General features: G+C 40.1%; 1 protein-coding gene across 5 annotated transcripts in view; it reads left to right on the top strand.

The window, feature by feature from the left end:
* Positions 1 to 19,148, top strand: part of TENM1 (teneurin transmembrane protein 1) — a 918,746-nt gene that overhangs the window by 799,556 nt on the left and 100,042 nt on the right. For 4 of the 5 annotated variants that reach the window (XM_068696724.1, XM_068696723.1, XM_068696725.1 and 1 more), the window contains 3 exons: positions 15,340 to 15,525; positions 16,856 to 16,879; positions 18,714 to 18,860. In XM_068696724.1, the coding sequence (XP_068552825.1) occupies positions 15,340 to 15,525; positions 16,856 to 16,879; positions 18,714 to 18,860 (357 nt within the window). The remainder of the gene's footprint in view (positions 1 to 15,339; positions 15,526 to 16,855; positions 16,880 to 18,713; positions 18,861 to 19,148) is intronic. The other variant, XM_068696726.1, reaches the window with a different exon arrangement.

Consider the following 19,148-nt stretch of genomic DNA (forward strand, 5'->3'; position numbering starts at 1 on the left):
TCCAGACAGAGCTCCTGAGGGGACAGGTGGCCATCTAGGCCTCGGGTCACGGCATGCCTGACTTTTCTGTCAGTGTCTGAGGGCAGCAGTGAGCACACCTGGAGGAGGTGCACCCTGGCACAATAGCTGCTCAGCCTCGTGGCAGAGCTCCATGCAGAGGCGAGTTGTTTCAAGTGTGTCATGGAACCTGAGAAGATGAGCTGGTGGAGTTGTACTCTGCTGTCCCTGGGACAGGGTGTCACCTAGTCATGACACACGACACAGAGGGTCCCCTGCCCTCTCGCCAACAGGCAGAAGGCAGTGACTGAAGAGTTGGTGGGAAATGGAGACAGATTTGTGTTCAGAGCAACAGGCCTAACCCCTCCCGGCCTGCCTCACCATCCCAGGTACCCCTGTAAAATGTACCCCTGTGGTCAGTCAAACAGTGATGCAGATGATGATCTGTGTTGGAGGCATCAAAGAATGTTTGGTCGGCCTAACCCTCACATCACAACCACTTCTGTTGAGATAAAAAAGGTGAGTTACTGTCATCAGTGACACTTCTGAGGGAAGCAGAGGGCCTGATATGCCAACCAGACCCACCTTGTATAGGGAATTTTGCTGCCTCCTCGGAACCCTGATAAAAAAATCTTAGAAGAAAACTTGCTAGCCTGGTACTGCCCCTACGTTCTTACCCATTATTTTTTCATCTAGGCAGTGATGAAGCTGGGACAAGAAGTCAGAGGGTGATCAAAAGAGACTTCAGGGCAAAGTAATATAGTAGGATGAAAGACTGATAGTACGTTATTTTAATCTCATCAGCAAATCAGAATAGTCAACTTACTACTTACTGTCTGTGGGTCTTTGTTGCTTTATTTATAGACTGTCATCCAAAATCCCTTGATGTTAATGAGTCATTTCCTTTTGAGGGAAATAGGAGTATGCTTCAGAAAGACAAAATCAAGCTTGTGAATACTGACTGTTCATTGTCAGGTAGAAGAGGGAAACTGGCAAATTGAAGATTTGCCAGTTTCATCAACGAACTGAAGAAAACCAGCATCATCAACGAACTGAAGAAAAAAACTCATCCTCTGTTCTCAGATCTGTGACAGAGCTGATGCCTCTGACATCCTGTCCTGTATTCATTTCTCTGGACTCTTCAGCCAAAGTAGGCCAGTTTCTGTCCTCCAGGACATTTGTCATCATTCCACTGAATCCATTTATACTGCTGAAGCAACCTAATTATGATCAGGAAAAGAATACTGGCAGTTCTTAGTCACAAAAACATTCATCCTAAAATGATTATATGTAGATGGTATATATTTAGCATATCTATTTTTGGTTAAGCTCTCTAGCAAGATCGGTGGTAATTTTACAAAGGGTAAAAATGGATCAGCAGCCTCTTCCTTCGGTATCTTGCAAAGCATAAAACCTCTTTAAAACTGAAGTACTTTGAAAAATGTTGTAATTGTTGTAAATTGATATGTGCAGAGTGGAGTAATTTAAAAATCATTAGAAGTATGCATTTTTTAAAGTGAAGTGCTTCAAAAAGAAATGAAGGCATAATACAGTGTGTTAATATAGTTCAAGACATCTCAAATTGATTTCAAAATTAAACATCAAAAACTGCAACTTGAAAAAATAATTAGGTAAAACCATTTCATCGCAATCAGAAAACTCTTCAGGTTTAGGAAATTGCAAATTATGGGTGTCAGTCATTCTGATTTGCCAAGGACAAGGGTATTCACTACAAACAACTCACAGTAGTGAAAGTATCCTTGAAATTTCTTCCATATGTGATGTAACCTATGCTACATTTTCTCTCGACTGTTTCTGTAGACTTTTCCATGTTGGCACTTTTACTCCCTATTTATGACAAATCTCAAGAACTTTTAAATTACGCTATAACCATCCTTTGTTGTTGTGTTCTGAAGAAATGATGGACTTACTTGATTTCATCTATCTGTCCTCTTTCTTTAATTTGTGAGGAGCTTTGATTATTACTGCTCAGCTAATTAAAAGGATGATTGAAGTTTCTCCTGATGTATGTTGTTTGACATTGTAGAAAGACTCTTCTTACTACTGTATATTTCATTTAAAACAAAAAAAGCGATGTGTGACTAGTTTGATTTGTATCTCCTGTAGAGTTGCAAGAGTTTGCAAAAAGATGTCTGGTGAGCAAGATTTCTATTAAAAACTTAGTAGTTAGTGATTGGAATGTCTAATATGTGTTACTAGAGAATTTAAAACATGAGAAATTTAAGGGAGTGAAGAAGCACTCCAATAAAAATTAATTCTCCTACATGTTGAAATCAGCCCAGTGGGAACCAGAAAGACCTGATGTAGTCATGTATTGATTTAAGAAATAGGATAAGTCAAGGGTATGAGAGATACAGTGAGGAAGCCTGGGTTGTTTTTCAAATTATTGCTGCTTATTTTGCAGATATGCCAGAAATAATGGCTCTTTCCTTCCCTTTTCCCTCTTGAAAATTAAGATCCTTAATCTATTGCTATCTGCACCTTGTGCAGCAATTACTGGAAATGTTCCTCATTCAAATGTAAACATAATTTACTTAAATCAAGTTTGTGAATCCTGGTCTGTCCACAAGCAGGTATTATTTATTCCCCTGGGTGGCATCCCCAGACCTAAGTCTGGATTCTCCTATCCCAGGAGCTCTTCCCTTATCCAGGACCAAGGTATGTGAACAGTTGTGGCAATAACAAGGGCCCTGTCTGTCCTCCCCCTTAGGTAGTTGGCATAGCTTTTCCTCTCTGTGTTTAACATAGCAACTATATAGGGAGTCCATTGTGCACAAGAAATTTCAACCTCAGTATGTTTTGTGCTAGGCTTAATCCAGTAGATCTGTTTTGAGGGTAACACTGATTAGCAGCTATAGACAACTTTGTAAGGATCTTGTGGACTGTGAAACTAGAGAGATTGAAACAAGGCTGTATAATCTTAGGTGTTCATCTAGTAGGAAAACATGGAAAATATGTGGGATTTTAGTAGCAGTTCAAGTGCCAAAGTGTTTTAAGCATATCCAGATTGAGGTAAACTGAGCAAAAATTTTGGATTTAGACACTTAAAGTTGTAGTTAGGTGCCTGCATCCTTTTGTGCATCGCATATTTATCACCTACATGGTAGTCCATCTAATACAAAAATCTATTTTGTAGTAAAACAACTGACAGGATATCATATGGGAAGGACTTATGAGAACACTCTATGCAAGCGAATATCAAAATGGAGATTATGAATATGAAAGAATCATGCTCCACAAAAACTTTTATAAAGTAAGGAAGTTGTAGGAAGCTTCTGCTGGTGCTGTAGATGCTATAGCGGAGGGAAAATAAAAAGGCCTAGGTGGACAAGAGAGCACTATCTCTTACAAAATCTTCAACTTTTGATTTGCTAAGCTAAGTCCAGTGATTAAACTGACAAGTTTACCCATGCCACTAGCATTGAAAGACAGGAGCTCGTAGGAGGAGACAGCTTCTCTTCCTCACAGCTGGAAAAGCACAGATGGGATTTACTAGAGCGAGAGCACAAAAAAGCACTAGGGCAGCTAGAGTTTTTGTCCTTCAGTGAATTTCAGAACGTTTATTATGCAAAATGTGTTGCATAGGTCCCTGAAAAGCAGGTATTTAAAATGTTTTTTTATTGTCATGGTAAGAGTTCTACAAAAATAGATGCTGCATTTCAATACACTTATCCAGCAGACTTTCTGTAAGTTTAATTTACCTTTGAAAATAAGAAATTGCTATTGATAGAAGTCAAAATTATGGAAACCTTCTTTTCTCCTGCATATTGCATTTTTAAGCTTTTTGATTGCGTAGATTGTTGCAAGGTTAATATATGTAGATGTTTAAGGAATTCCTGGTCTCTGCCCTCTTTAAGCAAGGATTTTTACTTAAATGTTTAGGCTCAAGTAACACTTTTTAAATAAAATTAGGCTTGCTGTAATTATGCAAGACCCTTTTAGGGCTCTAAACTCCTTTTAGGAGTTTTTTTAGCAAAAACTCCTTGTGTATTGTAGCTGCAGCATACCTTCAGGCACGTTGCTCTTCAATTTAGGAAGCTCTGGCAATTTTACAAACAGATTATTAAAATGTTATCTGTGACCTTGTGATCCAAAATCATTTTGTGATGGACAGCAGAAAGCAGATTGTTCACAGGACACATTTTATTTTCAGCTCCATCTCTGGTCATCCGTGCTCCTCACTACCAAACAGCCGGGCTGTGCACCTGGCAGCTGTGCTGAGCAAGGAGCAGCAGTGGAGGGGCCACTTCCCTTGGAGCTCCTCATGCCTGGGGATGACGGGGCTGCCTCAGCAAAGCTGTGTTTGCATGGACAAGGAGGAAAGTGGGAGAAGTGATGAGTTAGTGAAAAATACGTACAGCACAGAGGGGAGAGCTAAATAATGAAAGCCACTCTTACAGTTCTTAATATCTACAAAGCACTACTGCAGTTGTGCCAGGGATGCTGAGTAGGAAGGCAGCTCTCCCTTAAGATCCACGGTTACGTGCACAGTGTGCTGCTTCTTCCTGGTGCTGGAAAAATGCAAGTCATGAGCTGCATCTTCACTTTAGCAGCAACAAAGCAGAACAGCAGCTGCCAGATGCATGTTGCTATTTCTGTTTGTGCTGCTGACACAGAGGAAGTTACAGTTTATTTGCTGGAAGCTGCTTCATCTCTGCACTCATCTTCACAAACACAGCAATGAACATAGAATTGTCTCCTCTTTGCCCATGTAACTAGGGTTGATAGTAAGTTGTTGAGCACTGTATGACTTGTGCTAATTGAGGCTGTGTTCACAGCTTCTGTTGGAAGGACTTGGTACATTTGGCTATTGAATATGCCCAAGAAATTCTTCATTTGTGCTAAAAATAAAGGAGGCAATTCCAGCCTCTTCAGCTGATTTTTATTTGTGATTGTGAAACTGAGGTGCTGCTCAGAAGCTGGTAATGGCCTTTGATTTTTCCTCTTAATCTTTTACTGTGGTACAAATTGTTTGTTGGGAACACAATATTCCTAAGAGTTGTTTTACTCAATCTATTATTTCTGTCTGTTGATAAAATCTGGCTCTTCACTGAAAAAAAAAAAAAAAAAAAAAGTTGTGAAAACGAATGCATGGCCTTTTGAAAACACCCATCCTGACATGTTGATTTCAGTTCTTCAAACCATTGTCCCCTTTCCTTCATGGGGCCAGCTCTGTGTCTGGTTTGGTCAACAAGGGCATCTGTGCTGCTTTTGGGCTGCCATTGCCTTTACACAGGTGTATCAGGATAGATGTTTCTGCAATATATTGAGAAATAGGATCAGTGCCGAACTTTTTGGAGGTATTATAAGTAAAATATATCTTCGTTGCTGAAGTCAGTAGATACACCTACCATAAAGAACACATGGCCTGGGTGAGGCAAGCACTCACTGGGGCGATTTTGTGAATTGACTCGTATTCCAAGGTCAGCCAGTAAGCCAGTGAATTAAAGATGGTGCCTTCTCTTTGCAAACAGTGCTTAAATAAATCATTACTACTTCACTGAATATTACTAATCAAATTTACTATTAAGTAATTGTGGAAACTTTATGCAATGAGCAGAGACACATTTTGTGTTAATACTTCTGTGCATCACGAAAGACCTGGTGCTTATATAAAGATGTACCCTGATCCACTCGGGCAATCTTATGAACCTTTGCTGAAATTAGCTGTCTCAAAATCTGTATTTTCATTTGGTGCTGTGCCTGTGAAGAAGCTTTATTAAATGTACCTACTGAGCCATCTCTTTGCTCATTTCCTTTTTCCCTACAAAACCATTTGGTTGCTCTCCATATTTCTCATTGTTATCGTATATTGCCTTGTGCCCATCCCGTTTCTTATCAGTCCTTCACTTACGCTACAGGTTTCCCATTTCCCTATACAACTGCTTTATGGCCCAAGGAACTGGGGATTGCATTTTCCTCTGTGAGTGGACACAAAGGCAAAGCTTTCATAGCCTTCATCTCATTCATTATTGCTCAGGATAGATCGTTCTGGACTGCTTTTTCTTACTAGTCTCCTAGTGTCAAGGTGACATGGTGAGGCATTTCCTTTTGTGGTTCTCAGTATGTTGCAAAGGATCTCAGAGCTTATTAGTCAGCGTATGATTCTCCTGTGACAACTGTAATTTTGCTGCTTTACAACATGCACAAGTTGAAGTCAAATAGTGGAGACAAATTATAAAACAGGACTAAAATTGACAAGGAAACATTTACTTGGGAAACAGGGTATTAAAAAAAAAAAAAGAGCGCTGGTCAGAGTACTGTGTGGTTCTCCTCACCCTTGTGTCAGTCTAATCTGCCTTGCTATTAGGTTGCACTTCTCTTCATTTATTTTAAACATTTCCCACAAAGGCTTTATCTGACCTACCAACCTGTATCATCTCTAAGGAGGAGACAGGTTCTGCAGCTTAAGTCCCCTTTGTGTCAAGCACAGCGTAATTGTATTCTGCTTTATGCCAATACTACGGCTGGGTAAATAGAGATATACCCAGTGGCAAATGAGTAATTCTTTTCAGTAGTATCAATTTGAAGAGCTTTAGCTCCCTGAAATGAAATATCTGTTAGTGTGTTTACCATTACCAGTCCAGATTCATAAGATTGTATTGATTAGATTTTTGCACTGTAAAAATACCATTTTTAACCACAGTGAAATCAATAAAGGGTGAGGTTTTTTATGTATACAAATTGGATTTGGATCAGGAAGAAAATATTCTTCATCAGATGAAAAATAAAGCTGAAAAAAAAGAAGTGTGATAAAAGATCCAAGAAAGGGAAAAAGTTTTTCTGCTGTTTCCCCCCTGCCTCTGCTGTAACTGCCTCTTGGACCTTTCTATCTGCTCGCTGATTACTTTTCACAGAAGTAAATTTTCAAGCACATTGAGGATCCCCAGTGTGGAAAAGACACTTTCAGAATAGGTATAATATTATCAGAAGTTATATTACGTGGCTTTTTTTAATCAAATTACATTCATATATTTGGAAGTACACAATAATGCTAATGATGACATTCATACTCGAAGCCAGAATCGCTATTTATAGAGTACTTAATGCATTACACCCAAGTTCAGTGAGATGATGGTAGGATTATTTCTGGAAAGCAATTAAAACCAGCACTAGATTGATGGCAAAACATTGTGAGTAACAAACAGCAAGGGTATGGCATTTTAGTTCCACTGGTTTAATTTTGTGTGTTGTGGACTGTGCTACGAAGATAAGAAGGGGAGTTGGATATCTGTGAAGCAGCATACCAAAAAGGTTCACTGCATAAAATGTGCAGTGAAAAGATTTAAAATGAAACAATGTGTGGAGAAGTTTAACCTTTGGTAGAAATATGTGAATGTTGTGTGTTAATGTGTTAATAAAACTACCGGCAAGACATATTTTTGCTATTTTGAACTTGATCTGGATTTTCAGAATCACAGAATCACAGAATTTCTAGGTTGGAAGAGACCTCAAGATCATCGAGTCCAACCTCTAACCTAACACTAACAGTCCCCACTAAACCATATCCCTAAGCTCTACATCTAAACGTCTTTTAAAGACTTCCAGGGATGGTAACTCCACCACTTCCCTGGGCAGCCTGTTCCAATGCCTAACAACCCTTTCGGTAAAGAAGTTCTTCCTAACATCTAACCTAAAACTCCCCTGGCGCAACTTTACCCATTCCCCCTCATCCTGTCACCAGGCACGTGGGAGAACAGACCAACCACCACCTCACTACAGCCTCCTTTAAGGTATCTGTAAAGAGCAATAAGGTCGCCCCTGAGCCTCCTTTTCTCCAGGCTCAACAAGCCCAGCTCCCTCAGCCACTCCTCGTAGGACTTGTTCTCCAGGCCCCTCACCAGCTTCGTCGCCCTTCTCTGGACCCGCTCAAGCACCTCGATGTCCTTCTTGTAGCGAGGGGCCCAAAACTGAACACAGTACTCAAGGTGCGGCCTCACCAGAGCCGAGTACAGGGGGACAATCACTTCCCTAGCCCTGCTGGCCACACTGCTTCTGATACAAGCCAGGATGCCGTTGGCCTTCTTGGCCACCTGAGCACGCTGCTGGCTCATATTCAGCCGACTGTCCACCATCACTCCCAGGTCCTTCTCTGCCAGGCAGCTCTCCAACCACTCATCTCCCAGCCTGTAGCTCTGCTTGGGGTTATTGCACCCCAGGTGCAGGACCCGGCACCTGGCCTTGTTGAACTTCATGCAGTTGACCTCAGCCCATCGGTGCAGCCTATCCAGATCCTCCTGCAGAGTCTTCCTACCCTCGAGCAGATCGACACACGCACCTAGCTTAGTGTCATCTGCAAACTTACTGAGGGTGCACTCAATGCCCTCGTCCAGATCATCGATAAAGATATTAAAAAGGACCGGCCCCAGCACCAAGCCCTGGGGAACACCACTAGTGACTGGCCTCCAACTGGACTTGACTCCATTTACCACAACTCTTTGGGCCTGGCTATCCAGCCAGTTTCCAACCCAATGAAGCGTGCGCCAGTCCAAGCCTAGGGCAGCCAGTTTCTTGAGGAGAATGTTGTGGGAGATGGTGTCAGAAGCCTTGCTGAAGTCAAGGTAGACCACATCCACAGCCTTTCCCTCATCCGCCCAGCATGTCACTTTGTCATAGAAGGAGATCAGGTTCATCAAGCAGGATCTGCCTTTCATAAACCCATGCTGACTGGGCCTGATCGCCTGCTTGCCCTGCAAGTGCTGTGTGATGACTCTCAAGAGAATCTGCTCCATGAGCTTCCCTGGCACTGAGGTCAAACTGACAGGCCTGTAGTTTCCCGGGTCAGTCCTCCGGCTCTTCTTGTAGATGGGCATCACGTTTGTTAGCCGCCAGTCAACTGGGACCTCCCCCGATAGCCAGGACTGCTGATAAATGATGGATAGAATTATGAATAGTTTCCATAAACTATTAAACTATAAACTATTTCAGATACAGATGTCGCAAGATGGGTAAGGTGAATCTGAATCTTTGTGCCTTTTACTGGGATGGGCACATGTCCAACTTAGTCCAAGAGCAGAACCCTTGGAAATGGTTGTGGAAATACTTTTGGAGGTGTGTGTGAAAAGAAATTCCGTGCAATAGTTTTAGTGTTCATATAATTAATATTAATGTGTAGCTTTGAAGTCACTCAAATAAAATAAATCCAAAATGCACAAATTGCTGGGATATTATGATAATATGATAATTATTATGATATTATGGTAATAATATCCCAGCCATTATTAAAAATTAAATTAAAAATTAAATTAAAAATATTAACCTTTAATATTTAATTCCATTATCAGATGTAAGCATATGATCCATGGAGAAAAGGACAAGAAGTATTGCAGCAAAAAAGTGAAATTTAGGTAGAGAAAATATTTGTCAGGGCAGTCTGGTGATGGTATGGATTACTCGGTGCTGTTGTAGGTCCTCTGTTGCTGGGAGCTTTTTAAGGGATGCCAGTTATAATTGAATTTGGAAAAAGTATGGGCTAGAGATTATCACATGAAGTCCTTTGCAGCACTATCATCTTTAAATTTACGTTAAAGTAGGTAAACTGTGCTGTGTGCATAGATACAAGTCAGGACTGTGCATGTTAGTTTAGTATTCTGACAACAGAGGCTATTTTTTTGTTACATCATTCAGTGTCATTTGTCCATCATTCAGTGATGACCTGTCACACTGATTTTTTTCGATTTTACCAAATTTCACACAAGTTCCTGTGGAGTGTTGAACAGTAGTGTGAAGGACAGGGAGAACATGTAGCAGAAATTGCTCAGGAATGCACATTTGATGCCTCCTGCACACAGAAACCCCATTGCTGTTTGCTGGAGGAAGCACCTTCTGTGCCATGAAAATAGCATGTTTTCTTATCACAGGTTTGTAAAACTTGGTATCCACATTAAACGTCTGTACTGCACTCCGCCAGGTAACCAGTGAGGACAGCTTTCCATTAGGTTTCACTGGAAAAAAATAGCTTGAGTGCCTCTAAAACTTTCAAAACTTGAAATTTTGGGACTTTTTAATGGTGTAAAATTTTATATTAATAAAATCAGTTGCTGAAAATGAAAGCTGGAACAGAGTTGTCTCCAGGACACAGTAGGAAGGTAATTTAAAAAGCTCAGGAACATTGTTGAAATTATCATGCAAGCTTATTAAATGCAATGTATATTTAAATTGAAAAAACTTTCTTTATTAGGTCTGGATAGGTGATTTTTGCTGCCTCCAGCAGTTAAGCATATTGGGTGAAAGTCATGTTAGATTAATTTCTAATCTTTATGGAAATCCACTTATTAAAAAATGGACAGCAAGGTTATGAATATGATACTTAAGGGTTTAGACAGAACTCACCATTGAATGTGAAAAAAAAGTAAAATGAAAGTGTTTTCATATTTTTTGACCCTTTTGGTTTACATATATTTTTGTACTCATAGCAGGATTTTCTGAGTTATTCCTGAAATGTGTTGAATTAACATTAAAATCTTCCCTTATCATTGCAAATTATAAAATATTTAGCTTTAATTTCCCTTTTCATATCACATAAGTAGAAACTTATTATAAAACACATTTAAAAGAACTCATTGTTGACTTACATAATTAAAATGATGAGTGTGGAGTGAATTTTTAATGCTTTTTCGATTAGCTCAGGAATGATCAACATATTTGTCTCACTCTCAAGAATATGTACAAATAATGCTTCACAGCTCGTATTTGCCTTCTTCCAAGAAAATTAATGAACGTTCAGAATTAGGAACATGTCAGTAAGGATTCCAGACTGCTCGAGTTGAAAATTTTTTAAGTGTCTTATTCATTAATTGATTTAAGTCTGAGGAATCTGAATTTTAGATTTGATAAGGACTATATTTCATGAAAGTCTATAAGAAACGGCAGGGGTTGGCTGAGGCTAGCTACCAGCAATTTGCCAGCATGTTGCTCGCAGTCAATCTGCACAGGTGACATTTATTTAAATAAGGAAATTAACTTTCCAGCTCTACACTTAGAGAACCTGGGTTTGATTGCCAAGTGTGCAGGTACAAAAACTGAAACGTGGCCCTTAATTAGTGTGAATTAGGGTGACTCTGTTGGTTTCATGGGAGCAGAGAAAATTCACAGCTATGGCAGAGCTGGTCTCCAGGCCACAGAGCAGCCTCCAGCCCTCTGCAAGCGCTCAAGAGCTGCCTGGAGCTCAGGCAGGCATCAGGCAGGAGTATGTCCCACTAACTGTGGTAAAGAGCAGGAGAGAAGAGAGAAGGCTTTTACACAAGTCCACAAACCTGACCACCAATTGAGGGACTTGTGAATTATGCACTGCACCATGCACTGTGAGAACAATTGATCTAAAAGCCTAAGTAAAGGCTTGCAATACAACATGCCCCAGAGTCCCCTTTACTAATCCAAATTGTAATCTCTTGTCATTTGCCTCCTTCATTACCCTAAATACCTCCCCCTTGCTCTTGTCCTTTGCAGTCTTGTCTGGGGGCATAGCTGTGGCTCTCAGCAGGGCAGTCCCCATTCAAGCTAGGATCTGCACATCTTCCCTTCCCCTACCTGTGCTGCTCCTCTGATCCCTCAGTGGGTTGATTCAGCTCAGCAAGCTGTCAGGTATTAACCCATAAAAATAAAGTGAATAATTATCTGCTAGTACGATGATATGAATCAGCTCACCACAGTTTCAGATAATAAGTTCCAGACAGAGCCCACGGAGCCAGGAGATGGGTGGAGAGGAAGGGGAGTGCAATAACTGTTTCCAGCAGAGGTAAAATCTTTGAGTGGCTCAGCTGCTGCACCTACCCATAGCTCAAAGCCATTGCCTTGCTGATCTGACTCCTTGCTGAGCACCCACTGCATTTTGGGGTGCTTCTGAATCCTATAGGGCCAGCTGCTACGCAAAGAGGAAGATGCTCCAATAAGCAGAGCAGTTGCATGATGTCTGATGTCTTATTGTGTGATTTCAATGCTGTCTGAATTTTTACCTCATCAGCTTGTGTTGAAGCCATTTACCTAATTCAAGTTGTTGTTTTATTTCCTACATGGTAAATATCCTCTCAGTGTCTCATTGTGTCTAGTTTGCTAGATATTTTCAGATATTTTTGTACTTGCTTATCTACAGGAGGAACTAAGGGATTCTTTAATTCTTTTGCATTTAAAAACAGAACAACTTGAATTAATAACGCCTTTTTAAAAAAAAAAAATCTCAGTTATTTGTATCAGTTGTGAATTAAAGCTGTTTGTACTACCATGGCACAAATAGAATAATGTTAGGCTTGGTTTCCTTGCTTTGCTTGAGAAGTCTGGGGAGAATCTGGGATTTGCTTGGCAGAAGACAGCATTATCACAGTAAACATCACAGTAAAACCTTGTATTAAATCATTTAAAATTGGCCTCGGTGACCATAAAGAATGAGTGGGCTGAGCAGCTGGATGACTAGGGCCACTGAGAAAAGTGTCTGTTCCAAACTAAGAAACTAAACACTTCTTTTTCTTTTCTTTTTTTTTTTTCTTTTTTTTTTTTTTTTTTTCTAATCTGGTGCTTACGGTATGTACTGAGTGGTCTAGGTTGCTCTTTGAAGAGAGAGGAAGTCTTTTATCTCCACTTTATTAATCTAATTGAATTCATGGGCTTAAGTAGTGTGTAAACATTGTATTCCTTGTTTGATGTAGATAAATTAGTCTGAAAACATGGGGAAAACAATGGAAAAGTGTAAAGAAAATGTAAAGTCCATTTCCTTGGATTATAAAATGGAAATGTGCTCAAGGTCTACATCCCCATTGTAGGGATGTGCCTTCATCTCCTCCTGCTGCCATTTCTTTGGTTCCTTTGGATGATGCAGACCAGACTGCTGGGTAGGCAGACAGAGGGAAGGCAGGGTGCATGCCAGGTACAGGAAAGTGTTCAGGATTTTCCGCAGCTGGTTCTTTGATTTATATACAGTTAGAGAAGTGGAGGTAGCTGCTTGAGCTGCTGACAAGATCACTTAGTTGCTCCGGTTCAACCTTTCCAGCCTACACTGCCATGAATACACGTGTGTGTGCTGATGCCTAGAGTGTTCCCTGGAGTTTTGACATTGGTTGAACTAAGCCAGTCCCACAACCGCACAACACTAGTAGGCAGTCAATCCAGAAGGGTCAAAAAAAAAAAAAAATCACTATTCCATTTATCCTGGTATAGTATAAGCCACAGAACATTTCTTAAAATCCTCTTAACAATCTATGCCACTTAGAGTAAAATACTAAAAGCTATAATTATAATGAACTACAGGGAGATGAGGAGAGATCAAAGGCATCCCTCTAGCAGTCTATATCCGTGATGCAGCTGGTAATTTGTTAGATTTAATTCTCAGGAGTTTGCCTCTGCCCTGGGCTGTAAAGGTAAGTCAAAGTAATGCCAGTGGTCCTCTGCCAGGCTGGCCAAGGGGCATGGATTGAGGGGCAGATGTTTCTGTGATCCCAAATCTCATGGGATCGGTTTATTTCCTGATCCTAGGACCAAGAAGTGTTTGACTGAATTTAATGCCAAGGAAGTACCAAAGCAAGTCCTCCTCTGCAGTCCTTTGCCCTCTGAGCACACTCCCAGCTTTCCAAGGACCAAACAAGTAACAACATAAAAAATCAAGCCAAATTATGCAGCAAGGGATAAGAAATCCTGCCCGGTACCTGAGGGCACGTGGCCCAAGACAAGAAGGATTAGATTAATACATGATCAGCAGGTAGCAATCAAGTCTTTCTAGAGTGTAATTCCCCAGCCTCAGCAGAGATTTTTTGTTTGAGGCATCTTTGTAGTGGAGTGTAGCAGAGCAGTCTCTTTCCTTGTCTTACATACGAAAGGGCATATAATTTACTCTTTTGTGGGAATAGCAACAGATAATTGTGTTTATCTGGCACTCCCATATAAGTCAGGACCCTGTCTGAATAGTAAAATCAATTATTTTTATGTAGTTGATTATGACTTTCTCAGGCACACTACTTTGCAATTGCTTTCATTGTATTTTATCTCAGGTTCTTTACCACGTCTGGAGCTTCTGAAAGTGATTTTGAGTTTGACCCCACTCTGCCAGTTTGTCCCTCACAAATCTTTCAATTGCACTCCATGCATCACTCAGACTGCTAACAAAAAGAGGGCCCAGGACCTGACTCGAGATAGAGCCCAGGCACATCTGCGCTGTCATGGTGTGGTTCAGTTTCTGTGCTGCTTTCCTCTTTATGTTGAAATGATAAAAATTGATCAGATTTCAATTTCAACTTTAAAAACTTGGCTTGGTATGTTCAGTGACAGCATTTGTCACTACAAATGCTTTTAAGAATGTTTATATACAATAGTTCCAGGATATAAATGATCATTGTTTAAGATCTGTCAAGGGAAAAATCTTTCCACAACTAAATATGTAACACTGACATTTGAAATCAGAGCAGACACAGTTATTTGGCTCACACTTGTACTATCAGCTGCTCTGCGAGAGGAAGAAGGAGGAAACGTTTCTGTGGCAGGTTAATTGCAGAATAACAAGCAAATTCTGTCTCCTGACACAAATTATTCTACATAAATTCAAACTGCACAGAACTCTTTTATAATGAAGCCATTCTTTTTGCAGAACAACATTAGTCTAAGTGGAAGTAGAATTGCAATTGGCATATAGTGATGTATTGAAACAATTCAGGACTTTTTTTCCACTTCGCTGTAAGCACTGTTCTGCTCTGCCCAGGTAGGGGAATTGCTCATAGCACAGTGCAGGAGGTGCTCCTGGCTCCCTGCAACAGCCTCTCGGCCTTCCTAGCAGGTGTCTTGTGACAGTCAGGAAGGAGAAAAAAGACAAAAAAGACCTTGAAAGTTGTCTCAGAACTAGGCAGAACTGTGGGTGGCCTGCAAGTCGTGATGCTGTACGCTGCCATGGTCATGGGTGCTGGCACCTTCCTGGTGGCTCTTTCTACTGAAAGAGAACTCCATTTTACCACCATTACAGACATTTGAATATCTCAAAGACTGTTTTGCTTTTATGTATTTAGCAGGCCACTCATCCTACTGGTGGTGTTTGAGTTTATAAGAGATTTCAGAAATGAGCCAGTGGGCCCTGGGAATGTGCCACTGATGGTCCGTTTGAGACCTCCCATGTGCAAAACTATCATTTGCAGTCCCCAGCCCAAGCAAATAAATGACCTGACAAGTAACTGCTAAAGAAGGATACAGCCAGATTGTGTAAATTCTCTACCAGGTGACAAAATCCCCTGTTTGATCCAGCTAATGATTGGTGTTAATATAGAAGTGATTATATTTCGTGTCAGTGCAAAGCGTATTTGCAGTATGAAATTGCTTGTTTCACATTACGTATTTTGTAATCCTCTGCAGAGCTGTGTACCCTGGACTGTGGCAGCCATGGGGTCTGCTCAAGAGGGATATGCCAGTGTGAAGAGGGCTGGGTAGGACCCACCTGCGAGGAGCGCACTTGCCACTCGCACTGTGCTGAGCACGGCCAGTGCAAAGACGGGAAGTGTGAGTGCAGTCCTGGATGGGAAGGGGACCACTGCACCATCGGTAAGGGTTTCCTTTAACCTCTAGAAATAAATTTAATAAAGCCTTAACCAGTTATACAACGATCTGAAAGAGCCACCAGTGTGGTTTAAGTCACATTCTGGAAAAACAGAGAGCCAGAGTCGGGAACAGAGTGGCAAATCAGTGGAGCATTCTATTAAGAGGAATTAACATTGAAGAATTAATAATATTTTTTTTAAAAGCACACAAAGTGTTTAACATATCACTGGGTTGTGCTCATATAGGAACCGTGAGTCGTGGGTGAAAAAGGGAAAAATGTGTAAGAAATAGAAGGTGTGAGGGGATGAAGCTGTTATTCAGCTTAAGTAAGTCTTGCATTAAATCTTTTGCCTTCATGTCTGAGGATTTACATATTTTACGTATTACTAGAGGTGGTTTTTCTATAGCTGGCTTCTAACAATACTCCTAATAAGGTAAAACTTTCAAATCTTTTCAAAAGTCATTTCTCTACTGCACAAATGTAATAGTTATATTTCTAAAGAAATGCAACAGTTGTTTTGTAGTGTTGTTTTTTTTTCAAAAATCTAACAGTGTTTCTCTCTAAAGTGACCCACAGCAATATTATTTGTTAATATTTTAATTGCTTATATGCATAGGGTATATAATTTTCAGAAATATGCAGCGTAAGCTTTTAGGCTTGCTTCTTGAATAAAGTAGATTGTTTAACAATCTACTTCCCTGGGACAGGCTCCCCAGGGAAGTGGTCACTGCACCGAGCCTGTCTGAATTTAAGAAGAGATTGGACTGTGCACTTAGTCACATGGTCTGAACTTTTGGGTAGACCTGTGCAGTGTCAAGAGTTGGACTTGATGATCCTTAAGGGTCCCTTCCAACTCAGGATATTCTATGATTCTATGATTCTATGATTCTAATTTTTATCATTTTAAGATAAATAATAATTAAGATAATTAATTTGCCATTCAGGCTCTAGAATTAACAAAATCATATTTTCTAAATCTGGATTTAGATCTGTGAAGAAGAAATGGCATAATTTTGTAGAGGTTGTGTAGAGCAGATCCAGAAAGAACAAATCTATAATAAGAGAAAAAGAGCTCTGTGTCCCCGTTACTCACATTGTAGACTCTGCCATGAGGGGCCCAAGCTGTCCTCTGCATGCTTGTCATCAAATGGAGAATGATCACATTGCACGCAGTGTGTTTTGATCACAGTAGTAGGAATAGGTATGACTGCAGTACAAGGGAGACATTTTATGTCTAACCAACAGGTGGCAAGCCATAAGCAAACGGTTTCTGTATTTTCATTTTGATACAGAAGTTCAATCCATCTCAGTTTTGTTCTTTTCTTTTTTAAGCTCACTACTTAGATGCTGTTCGAGGTAAGTTTTTCATATCAGCATTGCAAAAGAATAATGAAAAGCTACAAAAGTATTGGGAATGGAGTGTTTTATCTGTTTTGTCCAAGCTTCTGTACCATTAACTTGCCAAAATAGATCAACTGTTTGTTCATGGAGATATATGTATATACAGAGAGAGATTTACACAAAAATGTGCAGTTTTTAACAAATAAAGTGTTCAACTCATTTGCAAAGTATAAGCACACATATTTGAAATATAAGCATATTTCATGTGGCCATCTGATTGTAGGTAAATCAGGTTTTTGCTCTTACTTGCCATTCCAAAGTAATGACAGAGCTGAGGACTTGCTAGAAAAAAATGTCTTGATCCTGTCTTCTGTGAGAAGAAAAAAATATATATTTTTTGTCAGTTGTGTTTGAAGTTTCTTTAGATAGAGGACAAATCCCATCCTTTCTCCCAGCTCCACAAAAGAGGCAAATAATAGGGTTTTATGGTATATCTGGTGGTTGCTGACCTCATGCTGTTTTTAAAGCAGTGAGTTCCAGTGTGACAAAATGATGCCACCTGTCTCCAGCTCCTCCTAGCAGGAGTCTCAGACTCTCCTCTCTCCTTTTTTGCAGATGTGGTAGATAAACTGTTCAGATGATGTGTCTAGTGTGAAGTTGCTGGGAAATGTGCTACATTCTGGTGTTTAAGCTGCAACCCACCAGATCACTTGTAAATATTCTCTGACTCTCTGGTCAGCTTCTTCCAAGTCCTGTTGGAGCATCTCTGACGCCTTTTCTTTCTTCCTCAAAACAAATTCCCCCTGGTAACACTTAAGTGTCAATATTCACTCTCAAGTACAGGAGAGCATTTGAGTCCTGTAAATCCATGCTACCAAAGAGAGAAGAGAACACTTAGGAGGGATGCTGCTTGCATTGTTAAGATGGGCTTTATCCATTGTCCTTTGGCTCCATTTGTGATATGGTGAGGATTTGACAAATGTCTGTGTTGGCACTAATCTATGAAAGCAGGCCATGAGTGTACACATCCAAGAGACAACTCTTCAGTCACTGTTACAGGCAAGAGATCTAGCTGAAAACGTCCAAACTACAATTAATTAATAGTTTAAAGGCATACAATCCAGGGGATGCTGCAGTCGCTGCTCTAGTTTTGATCTAGAACCAAAACCACTGAAGGGCAAGCATTTGTCATATTTGAATCGTCTGTAATGCGAAGGAGGTAGAAATGGACTTTGAAAGGAAATGCTCCCTTATTTTCCTTCTGTAGGAAGAGTTACTGCATTGTAGAATGAATCTAATTGCCTTTTTCTCGTTCATCTCAATCTTTATGGTGAGAATAAAAAGATCACCTCCACTCCCTGCAGTGTATAGGTTTATGTTCCAAAATGCCACTTTGTCATTTAAATAATATTTTCCATGTATACCTTTGATAGCAACATTGAGTATAGTGCGTGTATATACATTCTCTTGTGTTATACATCTTTCCATACACAGAGAAAGGGATGGATACAGGGATGGGCTGTTAAGTAATTTCTTACACATGTACATACTTTTTTTCATGTGCACATGCTAAAAAAATGCTCATTTCTCAATGAGAAGTGATTTCAGGGCAAGCAAAAAGAGCGAGCAGGATGGGGATTTTTCCATATTTAGGTAAGAGTATGAATGGCTTGCAAAGGATCTGTGTTGCTGTTGTTGGAAGGCAGCAAGTGTAATACTACATTAAAGAGTGTTACTGAATAATTACAACTTTAAAAGAAGAGAAGAAAATGAAAAGAAAACTCCTCCATGGTGAAGGAGATTTTTTTGTTTGTTTTTGCTTTTTGCTTTTTGCTTTTTTTACTTCTAGATGGCTGCCCAGGTCTCTGTTATGGAAATGGCAGGTGCACTCTTGATCAGAATGGATGGCACTGTGTTTGTCAAGTGGGCTGGAGTGGCTCAGGATGTAACGTTGTCATGGAAATGGTGTGTGGAGATAACCTGGACAATGATGGAGGTATGATACATAATTCATGTCTCTGTTTAATTGTCACATCCTCAATTCCCACCTGAATCTATAGTTTTGGTGTATGTTTTCCTTTCTATCACAGACTGCCAATGTTGTGTTTGTTTACACAAGACAGTTGCTCCACTGACTTGATCTGAACCAGTGCAGTGAGGGAATATACCTGTGTGTTAGGTGTTCTTCAAGGCAGAATATATGTATATGCCACACCCATCATTCTAGCACTTGAATGTTTTCTGGGGAAAAAAAAATAAATAATAAAATAAATAATAATTAAAA

Source organism: Anas acuta, chromosome 13 (genome assembly GCF_963932015.1).
Source record: "Anas acuta chromosome 13, bAnaAcu1.1, whole genome shotgun sequence".
In the NCBI taxonomy this organism is placed as follows: Eukaryota; Metazoa; Chordata; class Aves; order Anseriformes; family Anatidae; genus Anas; species Anas acuta.